Below are 26,399 nucleotides of genomic sequence, written 5' to 3'. Positions count from 1 at the left end.
GCAAAGAATGTTAGAGTTAATCTAAGTTTTTAAATGCAGCCAATCATATAAAACACACATGACTTAGGTGAAGAGAGGGTAAATGAAAGGGAAACAGGATTTATAAAAGATACTCTGGAAAACACTTTGGAAACTTTCCTAATCTAAATAGAATATTTTATTTACTTTGCATAAATTGTAGGCAAGAACATTTTATGGGGGGTAGGGGACTTAACACTGCTGTGGATTTTTGGTAATACTTATATACCTAAAACTAACCTACAAAAAAGATCAGAAGTCTATTGGCAAAAATTTATTCTGAGAAAAAATTCAAATATGGAATAAGCTGTATGACAGAGTTGTTATAGTATTATTCATAAAAGCAAAAATATAAAATAATCTAGATGGTGATCAAGAGGAATATGGTTAAGTGATGTACATGCATTCTGACACAGCCATTAAAATGCATTAGTACTTTAGCAACACGTAAAAGTACTCAATATAATGTTAAATGGAAAAAAAAGCAGCATACAAAATTATATGTACAATAGAATTACAATAATATAAAAATAAGGATTGGAGTAAAGACTAAATGGAAGTGTACTGAAACAATAGTGATGTGCTTTCAATTTCTCTCTGTTCCAATGCTTTTGCAATACATTGTATTAATAACTAGATACATAAATAAACATAATTTATGTTTAAAATATAATTTATGTTTAAAATAAAATAACATAAATAAAGCTATCTCCACCTTTTACCCCACTTAAAACATATACATGCACACACACAGAACAGCCAAAACCTAGGACAAAATTTAGCAGCATTAACATTCTGCACCAGTGTTGCACTGAAGAGATAATATTCTAAACGATTAGTAATAATATCCGGCAACTAAAATATAGCATCATGATCTCGGGGTCTTGGAATCGAGCCCCACATTGGGCTCTCTGCTCAGCAGGGTGCCTGCTTCCCCCTCTCTCTCTGCCTGTCTCTCTGCCTACTTGTGATCTCTCTTTCTCTGTCAAATAAATAAATAAAATCTTTAAAATACAGCATTATGCACTAAAGCTGAATCACCAGACTTCTCTAAGTTTAAAATCTGGTTACTTGAAGATGTGGCCATCTGTTCTTAAGTGACACCTAGAAAGGAAAACTATCAACAATGGTAGTAAAATGTTTCTAACAAATATATTAGTTTTTTGTTTTCTTTATCCACTAAAATAAATAATTTTAACAAAACCAGACATGCCCAACAGTTCTCTAGAGAGTAGAATAAGTACTACATCTTGATACAGTGTCTATAGTAAAGTGGGCATGTCACCATATTCACATAGTTTCCATCTTTTAGAGTAGAACTGTTCTTTTTAAAATCAGAGATATTTAGGGGCACCTGGTGGCTCAGTGGGTTAAGCCTCTGCCTTCAGCTCAGGTCATGATCTCACGGTTCTGGGATCGAGCCCACATCGGGCTCTCTGCTCAGCAGGGAGCCTGCTTCCTCCTCCCTCTGCCTTCCTCTCTGCCTACTTGTGATCTGTCAAATAAATAAGTAAAATATTTTTTAAAAGTAATAAAATAAAATCAGAGACATTTAAATTTCCATGTCCTCCAACATATGGGAGCTATCACAGCTCATTTAGAAAAACTATGAGAACCAGTGCAATAGATTGTTTTCCAAGAAAAGTGGTGGGAAGTAGTGGGAAATGTACTTGAGCTGATTTTTACCACCAGAATAGGTGAGCCAAAAAAGTAAGTTGTTTACTGATGGCCACATGTCAAGAATTACTAAATATATCAGGGTTAAATTTTTACAGTTGAAAATTAATTAGGAGAGTTGATTTTCTTTTATAATTGTTTTACATACACAAATTTACTTTTGAAAATCTTTAACAACTACAAGCTTTAATGATGTTAATGCTGTTAATGCTTCTTTCCCGTGGCCAGCTCTTGTATGTTTAGTCTGAATTTTAAATTCAAGAAAGAGAAAGACAAATATTTCACAGAGGAACGGAATACTCCAAGAGACAGATTATGCTCATAGACTATGGAAACTCTACTTCTTTTACATAAAAAGACCTTTTCTTACTTTTAGCATTAAATGGGAATTTTTCTGTCAATTGGCATGTGCATTTTATACTTGAATTAAACATTTTATATTTCAAGAGTTCTGTTCAGACTTAACTACGATCATTAGATGAAATGCAGTTGTTATGCAAGACCAGTCTTCGTTATAGATTTAGAAGGCAGTATCTTCATTGTAGAAAGAGTCTAACTTTCTGTTACAGTCCAATAATTAGGACTACAAATATAATTCTTAAAATATCCATAAAACCATTTATAACTGTGTGATTCAAAGACTTTCCAAAGGTAATGTCTTTATTAAGTAACTAAATCATGATTCTCTCTTTAAGTATTTATTAATTTTTGATATTTCATGGCACTGTTAACAAAAAAGTTTCTCAACCTACAAGCTCTGAAATATTTACAAAAATACGGTTTTATGAAAATTCCATTTAAAGACAAAATACAATCATGTTCTGGAGAAGCAAGAGAAGGAAGGCTGTACTAACTAAGGAATTGACTAGAATGGGAGCCTGGGAAATATTTAATCTACATGTGAAATAACTGTATTTTGTCTACCTTTTTGTCACTCACCTCTTTCACCTTGATATTGGGTCATGGATTTCTACCTCCTCACAAGATACATTCCAATTTTAAAAGAAAATTAATCCCCTAATCAACATTTTCTCTTGACTGGCTACATTAGTCAACAAAAGCAGCACTAAAAATCCAAAAGCTTGATATGAGAAGCTGAGACTATGCATTAGGTTTTCTATTCACCGAAACAAACCTGTTTAACAATGTCTCATATGCTTCAAATTGCTGCAGGTAATTCCTCAGAGATTATATTGAGAGTTGCTGTCAATTAATGCTCTCTGGAGGGAAATTGTCTTGGGTTTACTGGAAACAAATTTATTAACTAAACTTCCCAACCACTTATTAATAAAACAACTGCAAAGAGAATTTATGAGCCATTTGGTATCAACCAACTGGCTCTCTCATCTAGATCCATTTCCCAACTTAAACCTTACAAACTGGTTTCTAAAATCATTTCTCAAACTACATCCTAGGAATCAAATCCTCACCAAAGTGGAAGACCTTTTTTAAAGTCTTCAACCTACCTCTCCCACTTCTGGAAATGCCTCTTATATTCTCCCCAAAGCATAACTACCCACAATTCTTATGACTTCTTGGGTAACCTTTTTTCCCCTCAGTTATTGCTCTCTATCAAACTAAAGATCCCTATGGTTAAGAGCACAAACTCTGGACGCGGCACGCCTGGACTGAAGCCCTGACTTTACACTTACTCTCCGCGCATGAACGTAAGCAAGCTACTTAACTTTGAAGTTCTTTGGTTTTCCTATTTGTAATAACAGCACCTATTTCAAAGAAACTGAGAGGATTAAATACAAGCACACACACACACAAGTGAATACAAGTAAAGCATTCATACCAGAGCCTTGCATTAAAAAACTAAATGCTGGCTCCTTGTCCCACCAGCAGCAGCGGTGGCCCGTGCGCACTCCCAGACACTAGCAGCTGCAGTGCTGCGGCCGCTACTGCTATGACTCAATTTTCTGAAGAAATCAGCCACTCCGACGGATTTAACGACAGGCTTCTCTGAGGCTACTGACTCCTTTAAAAAACAATAGCTTGTTTCCCAAATTCTTATAAGGCAATTTCATTTGGAAAGCTCACGACTGACAAAATTCAAAGTAGGTAAGCAAACTCATCACTTCACTCCATTCCTCAACTTCCCCATTTAGATTTCCTGTTCTGACTTCTCACTGTTCATTCAGTCTCCTAAGCTTCAAACCTTGGTGTCATCGTAGACTTCTATTATTTTTCTGTCCCTGCAAGTTGATCAGATGCCTAATTCTGCAGATGCTACTCTTCCTTTCTTTCCTAGATTCATCCCAGCCAAGGTGGCCAGAGCTCTGTAGTCCCTCTGGTCCCTAGTCCCACACACCCGGATTTCTGCCTTTGTTTTTAGGTCTGACTTCCCACTTCATTTCTTGTCTACGTAAAACACTAGCTTCCATCACATTATGCTTTCCTATTACTGGTTTCCTGTTGCCTTGTATACCAAAGTCTAAGCTCCACCACTCCCCTTTTAAGATTTTAACAGTCAGTTCTTTCAGATCCAACTTTATTTCCCACTTGAGCAAGAACTGTTTGCTGCTAATTCACACATGCCCTCTAGTCACTGTGCCTGCGATGACCTTGTAGTAACTGGAATGTGTGCTGCCCCACCTCTCTGCTTAGGCCCATTCTGTTCATTCCTCAATGCCCAACTCAAAACTCACACCTTCACCAACCTGAAATGTTCCTTCCCTCTGCTCTCTCCTCTCTTTCCTGGCACTACTCATTATCGTACCTTGTGAAATACTATGCTGGTCTCCACATTTTCACAGCCTAGCATTTATTGTGTCAAAATATAATTCTGTTATCTTAAAAGGCTTATCTTATACTTTCTTTATACTCTCATATTGTTTGTTTACCCTTTTGTTTACCCTAGAGCATCTACCAATAAGGTTGCATTCATGTAATATGTACAATGTTGTGCCTACTTGAGGAGTTCCAAAATTGTAAACCTGAATTTTGATACTCTAAGGCAGTAGTTAGTAAACATGTCTATAAAGGGCCAAACGGTAAGTATTTTTTACTTTTCAGGCTACATATGGTCTCTGTCACATATTCTTTTTTTCAACTACATAAAAATGTAAAAAGCATTCTAAGCTTGAGAGTCCTACAAATAGGCCATGCATGGGCGGGATTTCACTAGGCCATAGTTTACCAGCCCCTGCCCCCTCTAAGGAACAGTTCAGTATCTTATCTAGAATCTCTGTACCAGTATCAATATTTAACTAATTTTTCTAAATGTTGGCTGGTCAGCACTTTACATGACTTTTGAGTTCTAACATAAAACAAATAACCCCTGAGCTCTTACCAGCTCTTTCAGACTTTTCTTTCTGTTCCCGTAACTCTTCTCCCTGGGTAGTCATCTGTTTGATGCGACTGCGGAGTTGAGCAATTTCTTCTTCTTTCATTTCCAGGGTTTCATGCATCTGACGTTTTGTCTCTGCTATTACCATTCCCTAAACAGAAGTGCAGACACTAAAGCATTTGTATAACAAAACTGCACCATCAACAGCACATATCAAACTTACTTAAAAGGCAGAAAACATAGTATTTCTCACTAAGTACAGCAGAAGAATGATTTCAGTATTTCACAAACTAAAGTCTGTGCTCTGCACTCCATACTACACTACATAGTATAACAACCCTGGTTACCTGGCAGATCAGGGTTATTTGTTAATACAAAAATTATTTTAATAGTAAGTTTAGTCTTTTGAGTATTAAAAACACATTTTAATTTAAAGAATTACTTTATACTCTTTCTATAAATATTGGCTATAATTTTCCCTTAGTAAACAGTTTATAATAAACAAAATACAGTCTTTTGTACTTGGCTCAGGGCCACCACGAACTATGTTACTGATCTGTGCTGGGACATGGGGAGAGCCTCAGAGGCTACTGAGGGTGGAAGGTTACTGCTGCCACAAAGATGGGCCAAGACTGGTACAGATCAACCTGCTTTTTCTCTTGTGACAGTCTCTGGTCCCACTGCCACTCCTCACTACTATCAGTGAGCCACCCCCATTCCTCCAATTTGCTAACTGCTACTGTCTTCCCACTCTCTGGATAATCTACACATAATATGAAGGTCACTATGGGGGTAAAGGAATCAAATATTAAAACCTGAATCAGTCACTTGCAACTAACAAGAAACAGGGTAGTTTGACTTGTCTCTTGAAAAATAAGATTTTGTGACAGCTATTTTATGGGTCTTAAGATTATTACTTTACTTACAGGGTTCATCAAACCTTGCTTTAGGGTATGACTCTTTCAGATGGCTCATATTAATGGACAGATAAAAACCAGGTAAGTGGGGATTACACAAAATTTCAAAACAAGATCGCTGGCCTTCAGTTTCTTCAAAAACCAAATCACAATGGAGAAAAAGACACACGGAGAGAGAGAAAGAGGCAATGGAACCTATACATTAAAAGAAGTCTTAAGAGTCATATCAACCAATTACAATGAAAGAAACTTACTTAGATCTTGATTCATAAAAATGGAATAAAGTATGAGACAAAGGGCAAATCTGAAACTGACAAGATAGTTGATGGTATTAAGGAATTAAGTTTTTAGATGTGATCATGATAATGTAGTTACAATTTTATAAAAGTAAAGAGTCCTTTAAAACTACTTCAAAATACTTATGTACGAAATTATGAGATTTCTTGGCTTTGCTCTACAACAAAGTAAATTCTGGGTTGAGGATAATAAGGGCTGGGCATATACAGATAAAACATTAGCCCTGAGATGTTAACTGCTGAAGCTGGATGGTGAGTTCACTTTTTTTAAGTGGGCCTTCATGAAGTGTATGGAGTAGACTCTAGCAAAATAACATCACAGAATGAAGACTGCTAACACATTCAAAAGCAGAACAGTTCTGACATGTTCTTAATTGCATGGCCACTTAAAATACTATAGCTGCCAAGTAGCATAAGGAAGAAAATGTGAACCACTGGAAGCTGCTTTAGAAAGAGAACCCAAGAATTTGGGGCTGAAAGACTCAGCCCAAAAGCGTTTGCCCATGAATTTTCAGTTGCCTCTGCTACCATAGCCACAGCTGCCGCTCTAACTGTACATTGCCAATCTCACCTGAAATGAATCCCAAAATCCATTTGCAGAAACTTCTCTTTATGCTAATATAACACTACTACTTCTTCAGTTTAGGCAATTTATCTGAGAGATTAATCTGTTTCCGTTGAAGACAATACTTAATATTATTCACATTGAGTAGTGTCTTAACTATAAAAAATACAACTTTTCTCTAAAAAGTAGTTAGGTACTGTGAACAGATTTCTTTTTCAACAGTTATTCCAATCTATAAATCAAAATGCTGAGTGGGATTTAAAAAAATCACAGAGAATCAGCTTCACATGATACACAACTAACGGTAATCATTATTTAAATTTCAAAATTACAACAAAAAGTTTTTCATGGAAGCAACTACAACAGCTTTGGAAAGCATAAGCCTCAATGCTTCCAACTGCTTCCAAAATGGAATTCTGGGGCCCCCTGACAAATTTTAGTATCATAAGGTTTATTGGTTTACCTTATCTTGTTCAAGCTGTTCAATTAAGTTCTTTGCATCACGCAACTGAGTGATAAGTTTAGTCTTCTCAGCCATATGAAGCTCCTAAAAAAATTTTAAAAATTCATTTCCATCTCTAATAAAGCTTCTCCTCATATGAGAACTCTAAACATTTTATCTAATTTAGGTATTTCTCAGTCCAGTAAGAGCAAAGTATACAGGACATCTGGAAAGGACGGTGCAAGTGCTACGAAGCCCAGGCCACTTGGGAGTCATCTCCATGCTGTCTGCGGAGGAAGGGGAAGGCTCCGCAGAGGAGGGAGATGCAGGCCACGCTGGGACCTGTGGATCTAGCTTTACAGGGTTACATAAACCAAACTCATTTGCTCTTTTACCTTCATCTTTTCTAGCTCTTGGAGCCTTTCATCTAGTTGTTCTTGCAGGGCTTCTTTCTCACTGGTTAACAGCGCACACTGTTCCTTATGGGACTGAATTGTTTCCTTACATCGCTGCAGAAGATTCTCTTGCCGCTTAACTCTCTGCTGAAGTACCTCCAGTGTTTTAGCAGAAGCTCCATCTACCACTATCAACAATAAAGCAGCACAAGCAGGGGTGGTCAGTAAGGAATAGAAGGGCTCCCTGGGACAGTTACTCCATTAGTACACAGGGGTGTATTCTCACCCCAATGCTCCGCTATCCTCTGAGACGAAGAAGGGAGGGCTACCCTGCCCACCCTCAAGTCTCACCATTTGGATGATCTGTATCCAAAGAAGCTGAGGAGCACAGTCACCTCCCTAGGGTTCAGCCCCGCCCCAAATGGCACAAAACCCTCAGTAGTCAACTAACATTAACTGAATTCGCCCTGCTTAGAAGACAGTTTGATGACCATCTTTTGTTATCCAAAAGTGCCCTCTGTGTCCTGGCTCCCACCACCAAAAAGATTAATAAAAATTTTTTTCCAATGAATTCTAATCTGTCCTGAGAGGAGTCACTGGTTAAGTACAGCTTTCTACATTCTCCATACATTTATGAGTTAAGTTTTCATACCCCAAGGGAATCTCAGGACCCTTTGCAGCCTGGTTACTTAGACAGCTGCTCAGCACCTTGCTCTGGCTCTGGCTGGACTAAAAGTTTATCATAAATATCTTTGAGAGAAAAAGCCAGTAAATAAAAAGTGGGAATTTTACTAAATATGTGCCTTAAAGCCTCAAAGAGTATGGAAGCTGTAACTGGATTTTGAAACAAAATTTAGCTATTCCTTCCTTTCTAACTAGAAAGCAAATAATAAAACAAATCAGATATCTTTGAATGTAGAAGTATGTAAGCAGTACTATAACGGAAATAGCCAAACAATGAAAAGAGCAAATTCATTAATCTTAAACAGAACTGACCTGTTTATATGAAATCTAGCTACTGCTATCAATAGAATAGTGTAATATAATGAATTTTAGTATAAGTGCTGCTGAAGAGAACACTAGAATGAATTGTAATTACAATGAAAACGTGGTGCTACTCACAGACTTTCAAGTTTTAAAACAATAACTTAGCTTTGTTCTCTTGAAGAACAAGCCAAGAAACAAAACAACAAAAACTCCTGCATCTTCCTGGAGGACACTTCCACCTCAGCCCACATCATGCCCTGGAAACTGTCAACATCCTTCTCCAGTTTTTAAATTAACATTTGGACAAGATGAAGCTTACCTACTGGTTCTATATCACTGTCTGTGTTCTCTTTAGAGACACCTTCAGCCTGTGGTTCCATCTGAGGGAAAGGTTTAGGTAAATCAATATTCATCGGGCCATTTCGTAACCGCTGTTTCAGCAGAGAAACCTGAAAAAGAAATGTACCTTAGGAAAAAAAATGAGGGGCACCTGGGTGGCTCAGTTGGTTAAGTATCTGATTCCAGGTTTCGGGTCAGGTCATGATCTCAGGATTGTGAGAGTAAACCCTGCTTCTGGCTCTTTGCTGGGCATGGCGCCTGCTTAAGATTCTCCCTCCCCTTTGTGTGGACCCACCCCGCTCAACTCTCACACACTCACTGTCTCTCTAAAATAAAGAGAGAGAGAGAGAGAGAGAGAAACTACACAGTAGTACTTTCTTTAAAACACAGAGGGGACAGAGCAAAAGATATTCTTTTTCACTATACTAGGGGGAAAAATCAAAATAAAACGTTTATTCCCAATGCAGCTGATTTTATATTTGCTATTTTCAATGATATCATAGTTAGCCAAAAGACACAATACATTAAAAAATTATACTGAAATATAACTAAGGAAAATCAAGAGTTTTAAAAATAGGCCATTTTGTAACATCTGGAACTTATGAGATATCCCATCAAAACCCCTTAATTCTTCTTTATCTATAAATGCCACTCTTTTTCTTTTAATCTTTTACCTGAGTCTGGAGAACACTAATATGCTGATCTTTTTCCTCTAAAGATGCATCAAACTCCTCTTGGAGATGCTTTTTTGCTTGCTGATCCATTTGGAGCTCCTAAAACACAAAGTTTTATAAGTAGTTTTCAATAAAAAACAAAAATACAAGCTTGAAGCTTTCAAAGTTTAAAAACATGATCAATCCAGATTTGCATTTTTCTTAAGACAAGGCATAAACATAATAATTAGAGAAGAATCAGCAGGTAAAACATTGGTATTAATCCCAGCGGGTAATTTTGGTCCTTAAATAATATGAGATCCAAGAAAAGAAAGTGCATTTTCAGAGCTGTAATGACTGCTCTGTAATGATAATGTGGAGAGGATAAAACAATCAATTAAGATTAAAAAAAACTTTATCCTACTTTAAGATATCTTACTACTTGTGCTACCTTATATGCACTTGATCTGAAACTACATTATTTTATACCAGATAGCCATAGCCAATAGAAACTTTCTCCTCCCAATACACAAAAGCAGTCAATAGCCAAAATCAGAAGATTCCTCCTCTGTAAAATTTTTTAAAAAGGCTGAACTAGTTGACCACCAAACAGAAAAATTCCAAGTTCCCGAAATTATTTAGAATGTTAATTTCTTTAGGTCATTAACGACCCTTTCTCACTAAAACACTGAAGCACTAGCTGTCCTCTATTCTCCCCCACACCAACACTGCCCCAAGATCCCATTTGTACTGTTCCTCTCACTAAAGACTCCTGGCTCAAACAGCAGTAGTCACCAAATGTCAGTCTTTGAATCAAGACAGTACCAGAATGAAGTCTACACTGATCCATGGTGAACAAGCAGAAAGCCAATAGAGAGAGTTTTTCTTTCATTTAAACAACAGTCCTTTACTCTGAGAATATGTCCTTCCTAGTCTTTTTTTGTTATTAAAAAAAAATTATTTTTCAGGGCGCCTACCTGGCTCAGTTAGAAACGCATGTGAATCTTGATTCCGGGATCCTGAGATGGGTATAGAAATTACTTAAAAATTAAAAAAAAAAAACAAAAACACAAACTTTCTTTCATGAAATAATGACAATAAAAGAATTTGGTTTCTTCTTCTCAACATCCTTACTCGAAAAAATAAAAGTCTGCAGCTCTGGGGTGCCTGGGGGCTCAGCTGGTTGAGCGTCAGGCTCTTGGTTTCAGCTTAGTTCAGTGGCAAGTCTACCTGAGATTCTCTCTCTCTTCCTCTGCCTCTGTCCCACCCCCACATATATTCGCTCTCTCTCAGGCTTGCTCTCAAATAAATAAATAAATAAAATTTTAAAAGGAAGTTTGCAGGACTATGACAATTCTCCTTTCCCCCATATCCAGAAGGAACCAGAAGGTAGTTTTTCAGTCCATGAAATCCATAAGTCTAGAAAGCACTGTTCTTTATGACTTTGCACAGAACAATTCTTTAGTATAAAACAGCTACACATCTCCTGCACATCTCTTAAAATTCATTTCTTCCAAATAATTTTTCTACATCCTACCATACTAGACTCTGTTACACACCATCCTTAATAACCAACAAAAATTCCTCAATTTATATGATGATTTTCAGGCTTTAAATAGTTTCATCTCCCCATGTAAATACGAAGTCGTTGGATGCAATGGCAGCATCTTATAAACCTTTCTTCTTCTCTCTCCCCCTGCTAACTTAGCCTATTCTACCATTAAGTACTCCATAAACAGTAAAGACTACAATTACTAAGGAACTTAAGAACTGTCTACTTATATCCCAACTAGAGCCCACAGGCTGGCTAGCCAACTGTCCAACACTTTCATGATAGTGATCTCACTAGCTCTAGAACTAGACTCTACTATCTAGAGTCAATTCCTACTTTAAAAATTTCTTCTGATTAGACTTTAAGTGTATGTCTATCCTATTCCAACTTTTTAGCACAATAATAATAAATGGCTATCTAATACTACTAAATATAACAACTAATTCAATAATGTTCCTTTTGTAACCATTCAGACTATTTCCAAATTTTGGAAACCTTGGAATTAACATTTTTATGCATATAATTTGCAAGGTCTTTCTGTTTATATCCTTAGAGAAAAATCCTGATATGTAGAATGCATCAAATACATTCACTGTTTAACTATTTTTTATCTCGGCCCTATGTTACCCACTATGTTCATATGTGTTTCAAGCTGCAAAAAAATGAACCCTCCCTCCCTGAAGTTAGCTTTGAGAACAGCAGTTGCTCATAACCAGCTACACCTGGGTGAACCCAGAAAAAGAACATACCATGCATGGATAGAAGGACAGAGAAAGGAGGAAATAGCTAAGACAATGTCTTCATTTATTCCCCATTTAACTGGCCTTAAAAGGAAATCAGAGAACCCTATCTACTTAGATGAGCTCACAATTTTCATAGCTTCTCATAGTATGATATTCCTATTTTATACCTGTTGATATTAAGATTAAAAATCAGGCGAAGGGGGTGCCTGGGTGGCTCAGTGGGTTAAGCCTCTGCCTTCAGCTCAGGTCATGATCCCAGGGTCCTGGGATCAAGCCCCGCATTGGGCTCTCTGCTCAGCAGGGAGCCTGCCTCCCCCTCTCTCTCTGCCTGCCTCTCTGCCTACTTGTGATCTCTGTCTGTCAAATAAATAAATAAAATCTTTTAAAAAAAAAACCAGGCGAAGAAAATTACAGTGTATCTGCTGGATATGTTTTTACTTACCTTTTTACTTCTTTATCTGATTCATTACCAAATATCTAATATGCTAGAAATTAACAGAAGACATAATATTTGCCTATACAGAACTGTTGTTTTGTTTTGTTCCCCAGAAAATATTAGGAGAGATGTTCATGGATTAAACTCATGCATATACTCATAACAACATGAGGAAGATATAAAATACGAAGGACTATTTTCTGAAAAAAATTTTTTTTCTTTTTACTACCCCTAGTATTTGTTAGTTGTTTATTTATAAAGGGAAACTATTCCATAACCAAACACAGGTCAGTGACAAACTTCCATGGAACTCAACCCAAAGAAATTCTTTACATTCCAAAATTATTTTACACCCTGAGAGATACAAGTCTTCTTCATCTCCTCAAACTCTTTCATGGAATCATAATTTCTGTAGAAATCTGCATATGCCTTCTTTCTTGCTTTGGCCACAGCAAACTTACAGAAAGCTCCTATCCCCAGGGATACAATGAATGCTCCAACAATATCAAATCACAGTCATTTGTCCAGAAGGTCTCCCATCTGAGGTTTTGTCAAAGCACTGGAAGTCAAGGTAGTTATTCTCCTCAACACCAACCTCAAACCTAACATCTTTCCTGATGCCTTGACTAACCTGACATAACAAAATAAGGAACATTATACTGTTTTGCCCCAGTCTAAGTCAATAAAATACTAACGAAACAGTATGTAACTTCTATTCAGACTTTAATTCCAAAGAAACAAAACATTTTATGACACATAGCACTCTGAATGTTTAAATACTAATCATGATTTAATGGGTTATACTATTTAGTTGAAGGAAATTTTTTTTTTGTGAACAAAATTTAAAATACCCAGACCCTCACTTATCTACCTAGTACTCACATATAAATTACTGAATAAATCTCTGTTCATGTAACCACAACCAGGATTATGGTTCAGAAATATATCTTAGCTACTACAAAAACGGTATAGATATGCACCGAACAGCAAATTTACTACATGGCCTCTAGACCCCTTATTTCTCCTCCTTTCCCTTATTAACTGTCTCCTGGCCATTTCATTGATTATAGTCTTGACTAAAGGCAGTGTGGTAGGCAGAATATGGCCCCAAAGATTCTAAATCCTAATCCTGGAAACTGGAACATATTAGGAGAATTTGCAGATGTGATCAAATTAAGAGCTTTGAAATAAGGAGATTATCCTGGATTTGGGGGCCCAATCTAATCACATGGGTCCTTAAAAATCAGAACCTTTGCCAACTGAGTTCAGAGAGAAGGGGAGGAGTGATTATGGTAGAATGGCAGAGATGCAACACTGATAGCTTTGAAGATGGAGGAAAGAGGCTATGCATCAGAGGATGCAGCAGCCTCTAGAAGCCGGAAATGGCAAAGAAACAGACTGTCTCCTTGAACCTGCATTAGGGAACAGCCCAACTGACACCTTAATTTTAGCCTGGTAAGACTTGTGTCAAATTTCTGAGATTTGTGTTGTTTTAAGCCACTAAGTTTGTGGCAATTTGCTGCAGCAGCATAGCAAACTAATACAAGTAGGCAGCTAATAAAAAAGAACTAAAACTTGTCATTCTGTGGCTCTGACAAGTACGTCTTAAGAGGGTTTTCTTAAGGGTTAAAAGGGAAAGAATACATATGTAATGGCTTATGATCTAACAGTATAGTATGGAAAAAGATTTTTAAAGGTGGAAAAACAAATAGCATATAAAAACTTATTTAACTAATATCAGTAATCATAATTGATGGTGATAGTATTAGTGTTGTGTTTATAATGCTGGAATAAGGCAAATGAGTAATTTTGGGTCTTCTCATTTATCTTCAGGTTCTTTAATAGATGGCCTATAAGGAAAAGGGATGCAGGGGGAACATATAGAGTTAAGGAGACTTAAAAGATATATCAAAACAATTTTTATAAGGGCAAGACTATAGTACCTAGAATCAAACATTTCGGTGATAAAACCTTAGAGACACAAGGAAGCACAACAAAAGTCAGTAGTTATTTTTGGAGAAAGGGAGGTGCTGTGACTGGATTGGGAAACACAGAGAGACTCTCAGGGTGACTGGCAACACTCTATTTCTTGACCATGGTGGTTACAATAGTGTTTACCATACACACATGAGCTATATATTTTTGTACACAATTTTCTATATTTGTTGTACTTTACAATTAAAAGGCATCACAATGTTTAAGTGATACAGCAACATCACAGAATCCTACCCTCTAGCCAATATAAGCCAATAATTTCCATCCTTCTCAAGATAAGACAGGAGCAAAAACAAGTCAAGTATGATTCCAAGTGATATATATTTGCCTGAACTATAATATGTCACTGTAAAAATTACCTCCCAAAATTACAAGGAACATAATTTTTATTTAATTTTATCAAGACTGTTGGTTAGGAAAAATGAAAAGAAGCCTCAAATACCTAATAGAAGAGACAAGTTAGCCTTGAAAGTTGCCACTGACTGTCAGCTGGCAACTGATATTCTGCTGCTAAATAAGGCATTCTTATGTCATAAATTCCACCAGCACATATTGTAGAGAAATCACAGAAATAAAGTCCATAAAAGTCGATCTCTGGCCTTAAGCATTGGGCTGGTTGGTTTTTACTACAATTAACGAAGTGTATATGAACTATCCCAACAAGTTTAAGAGTTGTGATAAATATGAGAAATTGAATTCTCACAGTATTTATCACTACAACTTACCTCTCTTAACTCTCCAATTCTCCGAAGTGCTTTATCCTGACTCTGACTTAATATACCCTTTAATTTTAAAAAGAAAAAAAAAAAGCTGGTTCAAACAACTGCATGACATAGTAATGAAAAGCAAGTAAAAAAGAGCACATGTCACTGAACTTTATACATTCTTTACCCTGGGACTGGGCAACCACAGTTCTCTACTGCCACTTAGTGGTAAAATTACATACATCTAGAAATAAAAATCCAAAGACCATTCAGAGAGACACAAGCAGGGTACCCCCAGACACTAGGAGTAAGTAGGAATAAGATGAATTTTTTGAGTATGAATTTATGGACTATTAATAGAATGGATTAAATCAGAGTTACCCTCCATTTCAAAAGACCTTATGTTTAAGAAAACTTGTCAAAAAAACTAAAAACTATTTGTAATAACTTAATTTTTTTATTAACATATAATGTATTTATTTGCTTCAGGGGTACAGGTCTGTGAACCATCAGTCTTATACAATCCACAGCTCTCAACATAGCACATACCCTCCCAAATGGACATAACTCAGCCACCTTATCCTCCCCCCCCAATAACCCTGTTTGTTTCCTGAAATTAAGAGTCTCTTATGGTTTGTCTCCCTCCTGAGTTACTTTTTATCTCATTTTTTTCCCTCCCTACCCCCCACGACCCCTTCGCACTGCCTCTCAAATTCCTCATATCAGAGAGATCATATGATAATTGCCTTTCTCTGACTGACTTATTTTGCTTAGCATAATACCCTCTAGTTCCATGACGTCATTGCAAATGGCAAGATTTTGGGTTTTTTGATGGCTGCATATGTAACAACTTAATTTTCACACTTGTTATGGACAATGAGAACACTGAATCAGCAATAAATAACTGGTGTTACCCTTCTGAACTGATAATACTCCAGACCAAAGCCAGGAAGTTTAATGTTGTACTTAATGGAGATTATTTATGGCAGATTAAATATTTTAAGATAATGTACATGGGGAAATTAATTTTACCAAAACTCACTTTCTAAATAACTTTTTGTTATGTAATTAGCGTCTTTAGATGGGACAAAATGCTAAACTCTTTAAAATAACTTTTACTGTAAAAAAAAAAGACTATATTTTTATGCATGATTTTCTATATCTCTTACCATTAAAAGATTTTAAAACGTTTATGATAAGTGATACAGCAGAGATACAGAATGCCAACACCTAACAAATGTAAGAACATAATTCTCCATCCTTCTCAGGACAGAAGCAGAAATTAATAAAGCATTATTTTTTTTAAATGACAAAGTACATCTTAATTTTATTTTAGTTTTTTCAGTGTTCTAAGATTCATTTTTTATGTACCACACCCAGTGCTCCATGCAATATGTGCCCTCCTTAATAAAACATTATTTTAAATGATAAATATTTATATATCTTAGCACAGTAAACTTATGACACTGTTCAAAGTAGAGTGGATACTTCCCTTTAGCTCTGACCTGTGAATTATCACCTGGGATACCCTGGTGGGAAATGTCTAGCCACGGAACAGGGTGACTGGGGGGTCGAGGTGGGTCACCCAGAAGAGCTTAATGGCTTCCACTCTTTCCACATACATGACCAAGAGCTTTACAAGAAGCATCCTCAGAAAAAAAGAGAGAGGATGCTTGTGTTCACACCTTGGTAGAATGATAAGGAACAGAAATGTCTGCAGGTATTTCAAAAACAGAAGGGAAAGTTTAGGAAGGTTGTACGTCCCTAGCCCTAAAACAAAGATACAACCTGCAGATCGAGACACTAGAGCATGTTTGAAAGAGGCAAACATGCCTTAAATCCAAACCTCTTGAACACTGCAGGGATTCAAAACTCAAAAAAGCCCATCCCTACCAGAGGTAAAATCTCTGGGCTTTTTCACTCACTCTCTTTATTAAAATCCCCAGTAGTAAAATACATTAAATATGTCGATCACATGGAGAATTATTAAAAGTAAGAATATATGCTGATATCCAAAATCTATAAAGAACTCAAACTCGACACACAGAACAGATAATCACATCAAAAAAGGGGCAGAAGACATGAACAGACACTTCTCCAAAGAAGACATACAAATGGCTAACAGACACATGAAAAAATGTTCATCGTCACTAGCCATCAGGGAGATTCAAATCAAAAACCACACTGAGGGGTGCCTGGGTGGCTCAGTGGGTTAAGCCTCTGCCTTCAGCTCAGGTCATGATCTCAGGGTCCTGGAATCGAGTCCCACATCGGGCTCTCTGCTTTGCAGGGAGCCTGCTTCCTCCTCTCTCTCTGCCTGCCTCTCTGCCTACTTATGATCTCTCTCTGTCAAATAAATAAATAAAATCTTAAAAGAAAAACCACACTGAGATACCACCTTACACCAGTGAGAATGGCCAAAATTAACAAGACAGGAAACAACAAGTGTTGGAGAGGACATGGAGGAAGGGGAACCCTCTTACACTGTTGGTGGGAATGCAAGTTGGTATAGCCACTTTGGAAAACAGTGTGGAGATTCCTTAAGAAATTAAAAATAGAGCTTCCCTATGACCCTGCCATTGTACTACTGGGTATTTACCCCAAAGATACAGATGTAGTGAAAAGAAGGGCCACCTGTACCGCAATGTTCATAGCAACAATGGCCACAGTTGCCAAACTGTGGAAAGAACAAAGACGCCCTTCAACAGACGAATGGATAAAGAAGATATGGTCATATATACAATGGAGTATTATGCCTCCATCAGAAAGGATGAATACTCAACTTTTATAATCAACATGGACGGGACTGGAAGAGATTATGCTGAGTGAAATAAGTCAAGCAGAGAGAGTTAAGTATCATATGGTTTCAATAACTTGTGGAGCATAAAGAATAACACGGAGGACATAGGGAAATGGAGAGGAGAAGTGAGATGGGGGAATTTGGATGGGGAGACAAACCATGAGAGACTGTGGATTCTGAGAAACAAACTGAGGGTTTTGGAAGGGAGGAGGTAGGGATTGGGTGAGCTTGGTGGTGGGTATTATGGAGGGCACGTATTGCATGGAACACTGGGTGTGGTGCATAAACAAAGAATTTTGGAACACTGAAAAGAAATAAAATAAAATAAAAAATACAAGGTTGCTCTGGGAAAAAAAAAAAAAAAGTAAGGGTCAGAACTATTTTACTATAAGTCTCTAGTTTTTAAATTATGAATGAATCAGGGCACCTGGGTGGCTCAGTGGGTTAAGCCTCTGCCTTCAGCTTGGGTCATGATCTCAGGGTCCTGGAATCAAGCCCCACATAGGGCTCTCTGCTCAGCAGGGAGCCTGCTTCCCCCTCTCTCTCTGCCTGCCTCTCTGCCTACTTGTGATCTTGCTCTCTGTCAAATAAATAAATAAAATCTTTAAAAAAATTATGCATGAATTAATATCACAGCCAAGATATCACTTACTTGTAACTTTTTCTTCTCTCTCTGAAGAGTCTGATAAGCTGTAACAAGCTAAAATAAAGACAAAGTCACCAATAACATCAGTCATTCCTAATATTCTAAATTCTGCTAAAATATCTTTATAAAAGTAAAAATAATAAACAAATCGGAAGAATCCTTTTATAGATAATTCAACCTAGTTAGATGCACATACAATCAAAACAAACATAAGAAGTTTCTGAAAAGTAAAATGTAACTTGACTACAAAATTAAGGTATTATATCTGTACATGATCTCACCTCAGACACATACGTCTTTAAATTTCACTACTTAAGGGCACCTGGGTGGCTCAGTCAGTTGAGCATCTGATGCTTGGTTTCAGCTCAGGTCATGATCTCAGGGTCATGGAACTGAGCCCCATAATGGGCTCCACACTCAGTGGGGAGTCTGTTTCAGAGTCTCTCTCTCCCTCTCTCCCTCCGGCACCCCCTCCCCCACTGCTCGTGTGTACTCTCTCTCTCTTCCTCTCTCTCTCTCAAATAAATAGAATATTTAAATTTCAGCACTTAATTATGAATGGGGTATGGATTAAAGCATCCCCAGGGAGCTTGCTAGGAAGAGAAATTTTGAGGTCCCACCCCAGACTAAGTGAATGAGACTAGGGGTTGGGGGACAGGATACATGTTTATTTAGCAGGTTCATCAGGTGATTTTTTGGGCTATTACGCACAATGTAATTAATCTCTAAAGTCTCTGATTATAGGAGCTATGACTACGGCTGGGTAAAAATCTGAGGAAAGGAACTTATAACCAACAGATGAAAACTGGTAATTTTGGTCCTAAAAAGATGTTTAAATATTTAACCCCAGTAAATAAGATACTTGAACGTTCTAGCACAACCTGATGAAATTATGGATTAACCAATCTTTTAACCTATTAATTAGCATTATTCCTCTGAAAATTAGGCACATGGCTCCACTGAATTATTTGGACCCACTTCAGAAGTATGAGAGGACTCTGAAGACATAGGCTACAGCTTTAGGGGAAGAAGTACTTCCCTATTCTGAGCCTTGCCTTTCCCTTGGAAGGTTGCTGTGTGCCACAAACACATTTGCTGATGTCTTGAGTTGAGAGGCAGGCAGCAATGGAAGGTGAGTCCGGCAATAAAGAAGAAAAAAGTTCTGCCAAAGACCATGATCCTCTTCCTCTTATTACCTTAACATAGGTATTCTTATTACTGGATAGGAAAATGGTACTCAAAAACCAGGGAGTAGGACAGGTGGAAGAGCAGCCCAACAATTAGATGTCACTTATAGCACCATGTTATCCTGGTTACCTACAGTGGCAAGGACTACAGAGACAAAGACTACATGCTCTCTTCATTCCTAATAAGCTGCATGACTTGACCTGGGGCAGCAGAGAAGAGTGGAAACCACCAGAAAGACCTAAAATCAAATTCACAGTCTGTCACTTGCTACCTGTGTGACTTTAAGCACATGACTTAATCTCTATGATTAAGTATCTACGAGTCTCTAATCCCTCTTCTACAAAACAGAGATAATTAATATCTACTTCACAGAGATGGTGTAAAACTCAATGGCACTATAAATATAAAATGCAGTGTCTTGCACTGCATTTAAATACTATACTACTGCCCCAGCTTCAAACTTAAGAAGCCATGGGTAAGTCAACAACAACAAATAATTCAGGACGATTATCGATTATTAACATGGATAGAAATAAAAAATAAATGGGGCACCTGGGAGGCTCAGACAGTTAAGCATCTAACTCCTGATTTTGGCTCAGGTCATGATCTCTGCGTCAGGAGATCAAGCCCCACCTCAGGGTCTGGGCTCAGCAGGGAGTCTGCCTGAGATTCCTCTCCCTCTGCCCTTCCCCCAGCTCTCTCACTCTCAAATAAATAAATCTTTTTTAAAAAATAATACATTTAAAGGAAAAAGTTGCCCAATTCCACAAGTACCTCATGAAATAGATAGCTTTAATGCTGTTTACATCTCTAGATTCCAGCAGCTGATAGATTTTCGTCTAATACTTTCTATTTTGTCAGTACTTTATAGTTTTAAAAAGGTATTTTGTAGGTTTCTGTTGTTATTTTTGGCTGCAGGATAAAACTACGCATACTGAAGTCATAACTGGAAATACAAGTTATGGGTAACTTTATATACGAACCTTGAACTTTATTATTCATTAATTAAAATTAACTGCAATGCTGGGTTACAAATTGTTAAGACAATAAAACATTATGCATTGTCTTTAAAAAAAAATTCATGGGCAACTCGCTCTTGATAAGGCTTTCCTAAAGATAAATTGTTTTAACTACACAGGGCAACTCATACAATTCAGCCCAAGAGGACAAACAGAAAAGAGAGATGGGGCAGGACTACAACCTCTCTTAGACCACACAAAGTCATCCTCAAGGGGTTTAGCAGTTAAAGACTCGTCTGAGGGAAAGTTTAAATGTCGATATAATGAGCGTGAACCAGATGTGTCAGAAAATCCGACTACCTAAAACATGACAGGGGTTAGTGTAATGGAAATCTGGCTGGCAGAAGAAGTCATTTTGGAACCACAACATTTAAGAGGAAGAACAAGGGAGGAAATGTGAGAAGGAAAGATGATGTACTGTGCACTAAGTATCCAAGCAACATTGGAGATAAGGGCTGGGGGAAAAAAGAGGCATAGAATGTGCAAACCAGAGGGGTGCCTGGGTGGCTCAGTGGGTTAAATCCTCTGCCTTCGGCTCAGGTCATGATCCCAGGGTCCTGGGATCGAGCCCCACATCCGGCTCTCCGCTTGGTGGGGAGTCTGCTTCCCCCTCTCTCTCTCTGCCTGCCTCTCTGCCTACTTGTGATCTCTCTCTCTGTCAAATAAAAAAAAAAAAAAAAAAAAAAAAAAAAAAGAATGTGCAAACCAGAAAGCTATAAACAATGACCTTCTCCAAAAATTTTACTAAAGGTTTTGCCAAAGGGCTTCTGTTCACCTGAAAATCTCCTAACTGGATAATGCCACGGACTACCCACCCTTCACTAATCAGTTCATCTAGGGAATCAACAGTTTAGACAACCACAAGAGTAAAAACCATACAGTAACATGAATCAGAAAACAATGAGGAAACTTTATATAGAGGCAAAAAAATCATGCTCCTACCTCAGAATATTTTCCTTTGTAGCTACTCAATCTTCGTTCCATTCTTCGCAACCACTGAATCAACTGTTCCTTGCTGAGACTTTCTAAATTAGGGAGCGGGTCTTCTGGCTCACTCTCCATATCAGAAGATGGATCAAAGGTGGCCACAGAGCAGTCCAGGTCAAATCGATTCAGGGACTCTCTAGAAGACGTTCGTACCAAAGACTCTTTAGAAGAAGATCGGAAGAGAGATTCCTTTAGGGGACTTCGAAACAAAGACTCCATGGAAGGCACCCGGAGCTGGAGCTTCTGTGCAAAAGACTGCATGTCACCAGACTGCAACCAAAACCCAACAAAACCTGGTTAAAACGCACATTTAAACTTTCAGTATTCCCTATCACCATCAGTAATCTATTAAAAGTTCTAACAAATTCAATTTATATTCTTGACATTGTACATAACACATGCTTTCTGAAAAACAAGAGACATCTGGTTACTTCTGAAAAAGCACTGGACCTGGAGTCCGAGCACTCAGGTATAGGTCCCAGGTTGGTCACCAAGCAGTGGAACACGCCTCACTAAGTTACTGTCCCTTCAGTTTGCACATCTGTAAAAGAGACGGATGCCATACTTTCCCAGCTGACATCACAGCTATGCTGTGAGGATTCGTCCCCTCAACTGTAAGATCCTTGGAAGCAGTGGTATCTGTATCCGCAGTACATACCCAGCACCTAAAAGGGGAGTATATAATATGAATTGTGTGGCTGAAGTCAAGTGGGCTTTACCTTGAGTCTGTTTGGAGGTGCCCATTCATCACTCCCTTCAACAAAGGAGGGGAATGGAGGAAGGGTGAGGGTAATGCTTAGTGAGCCCACTTTGTTCAATAACAGAATGCTAGGCAGAGCTGACTAGTGACATCCAGCTCTGCTTGAATTATCATTCTGTCTAATGGGAACAAAAATAAGCATTAAAAAATCAGGGAGGCGGGGCACCTGGGTGGCTCAGTGGGTTTAGTCTCTGCCTTCGGCTCAGGTCATGATCCCAGGGTCCTGGGATCAAGGCCCACATTGGGCTCTCTGCTTGAAGCCTGCTTCCACCTTTCTCTCTGCCTGCCTATCTGCCTACTTGTGATCTCTCTGTCAAATAAATAAATAAAATCTTAAAAAAAAAAAAAAATCATGGAGGACAGCTGAAAAGTCTGAGCTAGAGTCCCTCTGCACAGATCAGTAAGTCTGATGTTAGAAATAGTAATAAGCAAGAGCTGTTATCTTAATTAATTTGAATAACACATTCATTTGATTAGTAACAATGAAAAACAGTATAATTCAACACGTTGTTTTAAACTGCATTTCTGCTCAGGTGACAGCAGTTAGTATTTAGCAGGTGTTTCCACTAAACTCATTCTCATTAGCAGCACAGGGTCACCTGTAAGGACCTCAGCAATGCCAGGAATGAATGCTCAGAGAAGACTGAGGTCATGTGTGGGCAAAGATTACAGGAAAACAAAAAGAGTCTCTTAAGTATACAATTTTAAAAATCAAACCAAGAATACTTTACTCAAGGATTTTAGAGATTTAGTAATAGTATTAGGTAAGGTGGGAATAAGTAAGAGGGGATAACACGCCCCACCCTCTTCATATACACAGATTTATCAGAAGTTGTTCGTAATAGTTAAAACTGGAAAAAACCCAAATGTACACCACTAGAGGATATATTATATAAATTATGATATATGAAGGGAGGTACAAAACATACTATTAAATGGGAAAAACCAAGATAGAAAACAGTATGCATACTGTGAACTAATTTTGATTTAAAGCAATTACATGTACTTTTCAATATATATACATATGTGTAAACATATGTTTATGTTCACACAAACACTCTTAGAATCAGGTCATTAAGAATAAACACCAAAAGTTAACAGTGTGTGATTCTGCATGGCAAAATTTTTGGTGATTTTTTACTTTCATTTTTATTTTTTTTGTACTTTCTAGGTTTGTTTTTTTTTTTTTTTCATAATGTCTAAGTTTCACCTGTATATTGGAGGAGGGGGGAGATGGAGAAAGTCTTAAGGAAGAGGACAGACCCTATGCTCAAAAACTCTGAAGAACTGCTTTACTGATATTCCCTTACTAACCACTTCTGACCTAAGCCAAAACGTGCTTTTCACGTCACAGAGATAGTAAGTTGCCCTAGGACAAACAGGTAAAGCAAGTCTGAATAACACTAGAGATAACTGTTTTAGGGTCAGCCAAAAGCTAATGAACAATGTCAAAAACATGTATTTGCAAAAGCTGACACACTTAATAACTGCCACCTACACCACATTTGGAAGTAACATGTTTGAGTACAGCGATTCAGCTTGTGGACTGTCAAGTAAGGGTGCCTGAGTTCAAACCCTGGCTCCACCACTATGTTCTACATGACCTTGACCAAATCACTTCACTAGTCTTATTCCCCCTCTGTAAAATGGGGATGATAAAAATAATTATATGATGATAATAGTCATACCAACCATCTCATATGGATGCCACAAGTACTAATGAGTTATTAATACATGCAAAGTGCTTACAGTATAGCAAATACTCAATAAACATTAGCAATTATCATTAATATTAGAGAAAGGAGACTAAAATAAAAAACAAAGTTACAAATAAGAATGCCATATACAAGCTTATGTGACAGACTCTTCTGATTAAAGGATGTGGTAGGTAAGAGCACAGGCTACGAAACCAAGCATCTTGGGACCAAGTCTTAGCTCTACGGCTTACTGGCAACATAACCTTGAGCAAATGACTTAACCTTCTGTGACTCTGTTTCTTCATATGTAAAATGCGAATAACAACTACACTCACCTCACAAGGTACTTGTGAGGAGTAGTAAGTCAATACATATGCAATATTCTGAAGTATGATTGGCTTACGGTGAACAATATATACTGGCTACCACCTGATAACCCAATCTTCCTTTCTTTCTTTTAACCAGACCCCAGTTTTGTTCAGAGTCACAATACACCCAGGTAAGAACATTCACCTTAGCAAATACAATTAAAGCCACAAGAGATACCACTGCACATCCACCAGAATGGCTGACATCAAAACTACGGAAAATACCAAGTATTGGTAAGGATGTGGAGCAGTCCACTTTAGAAAACTATCTGTCAGTATTTACTTAAACTGAACACGTGTACACAATCTGAATCAGCAATTTTGCTACTAAGTATATACTTAATAGAAATATATAAATATGTCCAAGAAAAGACAAACTAGAAAGTTTATAGCAACCTTCTTCAAAATAGCCCCAAACTTGATGCTACTGTTGATGACCATGAATCACCAAATGGATAAACTGCAGTCTGTTCAGCAATGGAATACGAGACAGCAATGAGAATGATTTACAACCACAACAATATAGACGAATCTCATAAATAAAGTATCAAACAAAAGAAGACAGACACAAGAGTACCCATTTTTATTCTGTTTACCTAAATTTCAAAAACAGGCAAAATTAACCTAGATGTCAGAAGTTACCCTTGGGAGTTAAGAGCGGGGAATGGAAAGGAGCATAAGGGCTTCCAGGATACCGATAATTTCTGTTACTTGATTTAGAGTGCTGGTTACAAAGATTAGCCAATAATGTACACTACTGTACAACCTTCCAGGACAGGTATCATTTTCTTCATAAAAAGAAATATGGCTTCAGTCCTTGTCTTCAGTCTTTCCTCCTGTCTAGAATGAAGATGTACTTCTTGGAGGCCAACTTGTAATTGTGAGGGTGAAAGGCAGTGGCAAGGATGTGAGGGGACAAGAGGCTAAAGGGAGAAGTGGCCTTAATCCTCAGGCCCTCTGATATGTAAAAAACTCAACTCTCACTGGGATGCCAATTGTTGTCAGGTTTCTGACACCAAAGACATTCACAGATTTATAATTCATTTTTGAAAAAAACTTTGAAGGGGGCCAGAGAAGGAGAAATGTACACACAAAAATAAATGAGAACATCAGAGTTACTTTTAATTCCTTTCTGTCTCCCATTTGACCCTGTTTTCAACCCCTCCTTTTATTCCTCTAACACTCTTCTTGTGTTACCCTTATCCTGTTTCAGCTGGATACCTGCAGCAGCCTTGTGTTCCCTTGCCTCTAATCTCTTACCCAATCTGTCCTATTGTACTGTCACCACAGAACTGTCTTCCTAAAACCCCATCCAGACGATTTCATTCCAATTCTTAAACTGGATTCCCATTTAATATAAAGTTCAAATTCCTTAGCTTACATTCAAGGTTTCCATTTCCCAAAACCCTTTTCTCTGTAAATTCACCCTTCCATGTACCAAAAACTTGAGTCGTAACAGGCAACTTCCCACCCCGAAACAAATGCATCATTGTGTGCCTCTGTACCACTGCCCATAATTTCCCTGCATAGGAAAATCCAGACATCCTTCAAAACTCAGCTCAAATGTCAGCTCTTCTAGGAAACCTAAGATCTCACTCATCAGAAGTAACTTTCGGATGGCCTTAGCTTTTACCAGAACCATTACTGGAGCACTTACTGCACTCTGACTCACCATTAGTTACTTACATGCTGGTATAACAACTGAATTGTTTATGCCCCAGAATAACTACAGTGACATCACAGCACAGTGGTTAAGAACACAGACTCTGAGGGGCACCTGGGTGGCTCAGTGGGTTAAAGCCTCTGCCTTCGGTTCAGGTCACGGTCCCAAGGTCATGGGATAGAGCCCTACATCAGGCTCTCCGCTCAGCGGGGAGCCTGCTTCCCCATCTCTCTCTGCCTGCCTCTCTGCCTACTCGTGAT

At 37.8% G+C, this 26,399-nt stretch overlaps 1 protein-coding gene across 3 annotated transcripts in view; it reads right to left on the bottom strand.

Annotated features, from left to right (window-relative positions):
• The window catches only part of LOC111159002 (golgin A4), a 129,297-nt gene that overhangs the window by 59,690 nt on the left and 43,208 nt on the right, over positions 1–26,399 (bottom strand). For 2 of the 3 annotated variants that reach the window (XM_022521363.1, XM_022521364.1), the window contains exons 4-11: positions 21,607–21,921; positions 18,464–18,511; positions 15,033–15,089; positions 9,603–9,701; positions 8,909–9,038; positions 7,603–7,790; positions 7,229–7,312; positions 4,991–5,138 (exon numbers count right to left, since the gene is read on the bottom strand). In XM_022521363.1, coding sequence (XP_022377071.1) covers positions 4,991–5,138; positions 7,229–7,312; positions 7,603–7,790; positions 8,909–9,038; positions 9,603–9,701; positions 15,033–15,089; positions 18,464–18,511; positions 21,607–21,921 — 1,069 coding nt within the window. Of the gene's footprint in view, positions 1–4,990; positions 5,139–7,228; positions 7,313–7,602; positions 7,791–8,908; positions 9,039–9,602; positions 9,702–10,558; positions 10,594–15,032; positions 15,090–18,463; positions 18,512–21,606; positions 21,922–26,399 lie in introns of those variants that run through there. The other variant, XM_022521365.1, reaches the window with a different exon arrangement.

Source organism: Enhydra lutris, unplaced genomic scaffold, assembly GCF_002288905.1.
Source record: "Enhydra lutris kenyoni isolate GAN:26980312 unplaced genomic scaffold, ASM228890v2 scaffoldscaffold66, whole genome shotgun sequence".
Lineage (NCBI taxonomy): Eukaryota > Metazoa > Chordata > Mammalia > Carnivora > Mustelidae > Enhydra > Enhydra lutris.
Note: the sequence above shows the minus strand (reverse complement) of the source record. Positions and strands in the feature narration are given on the sequence as shown.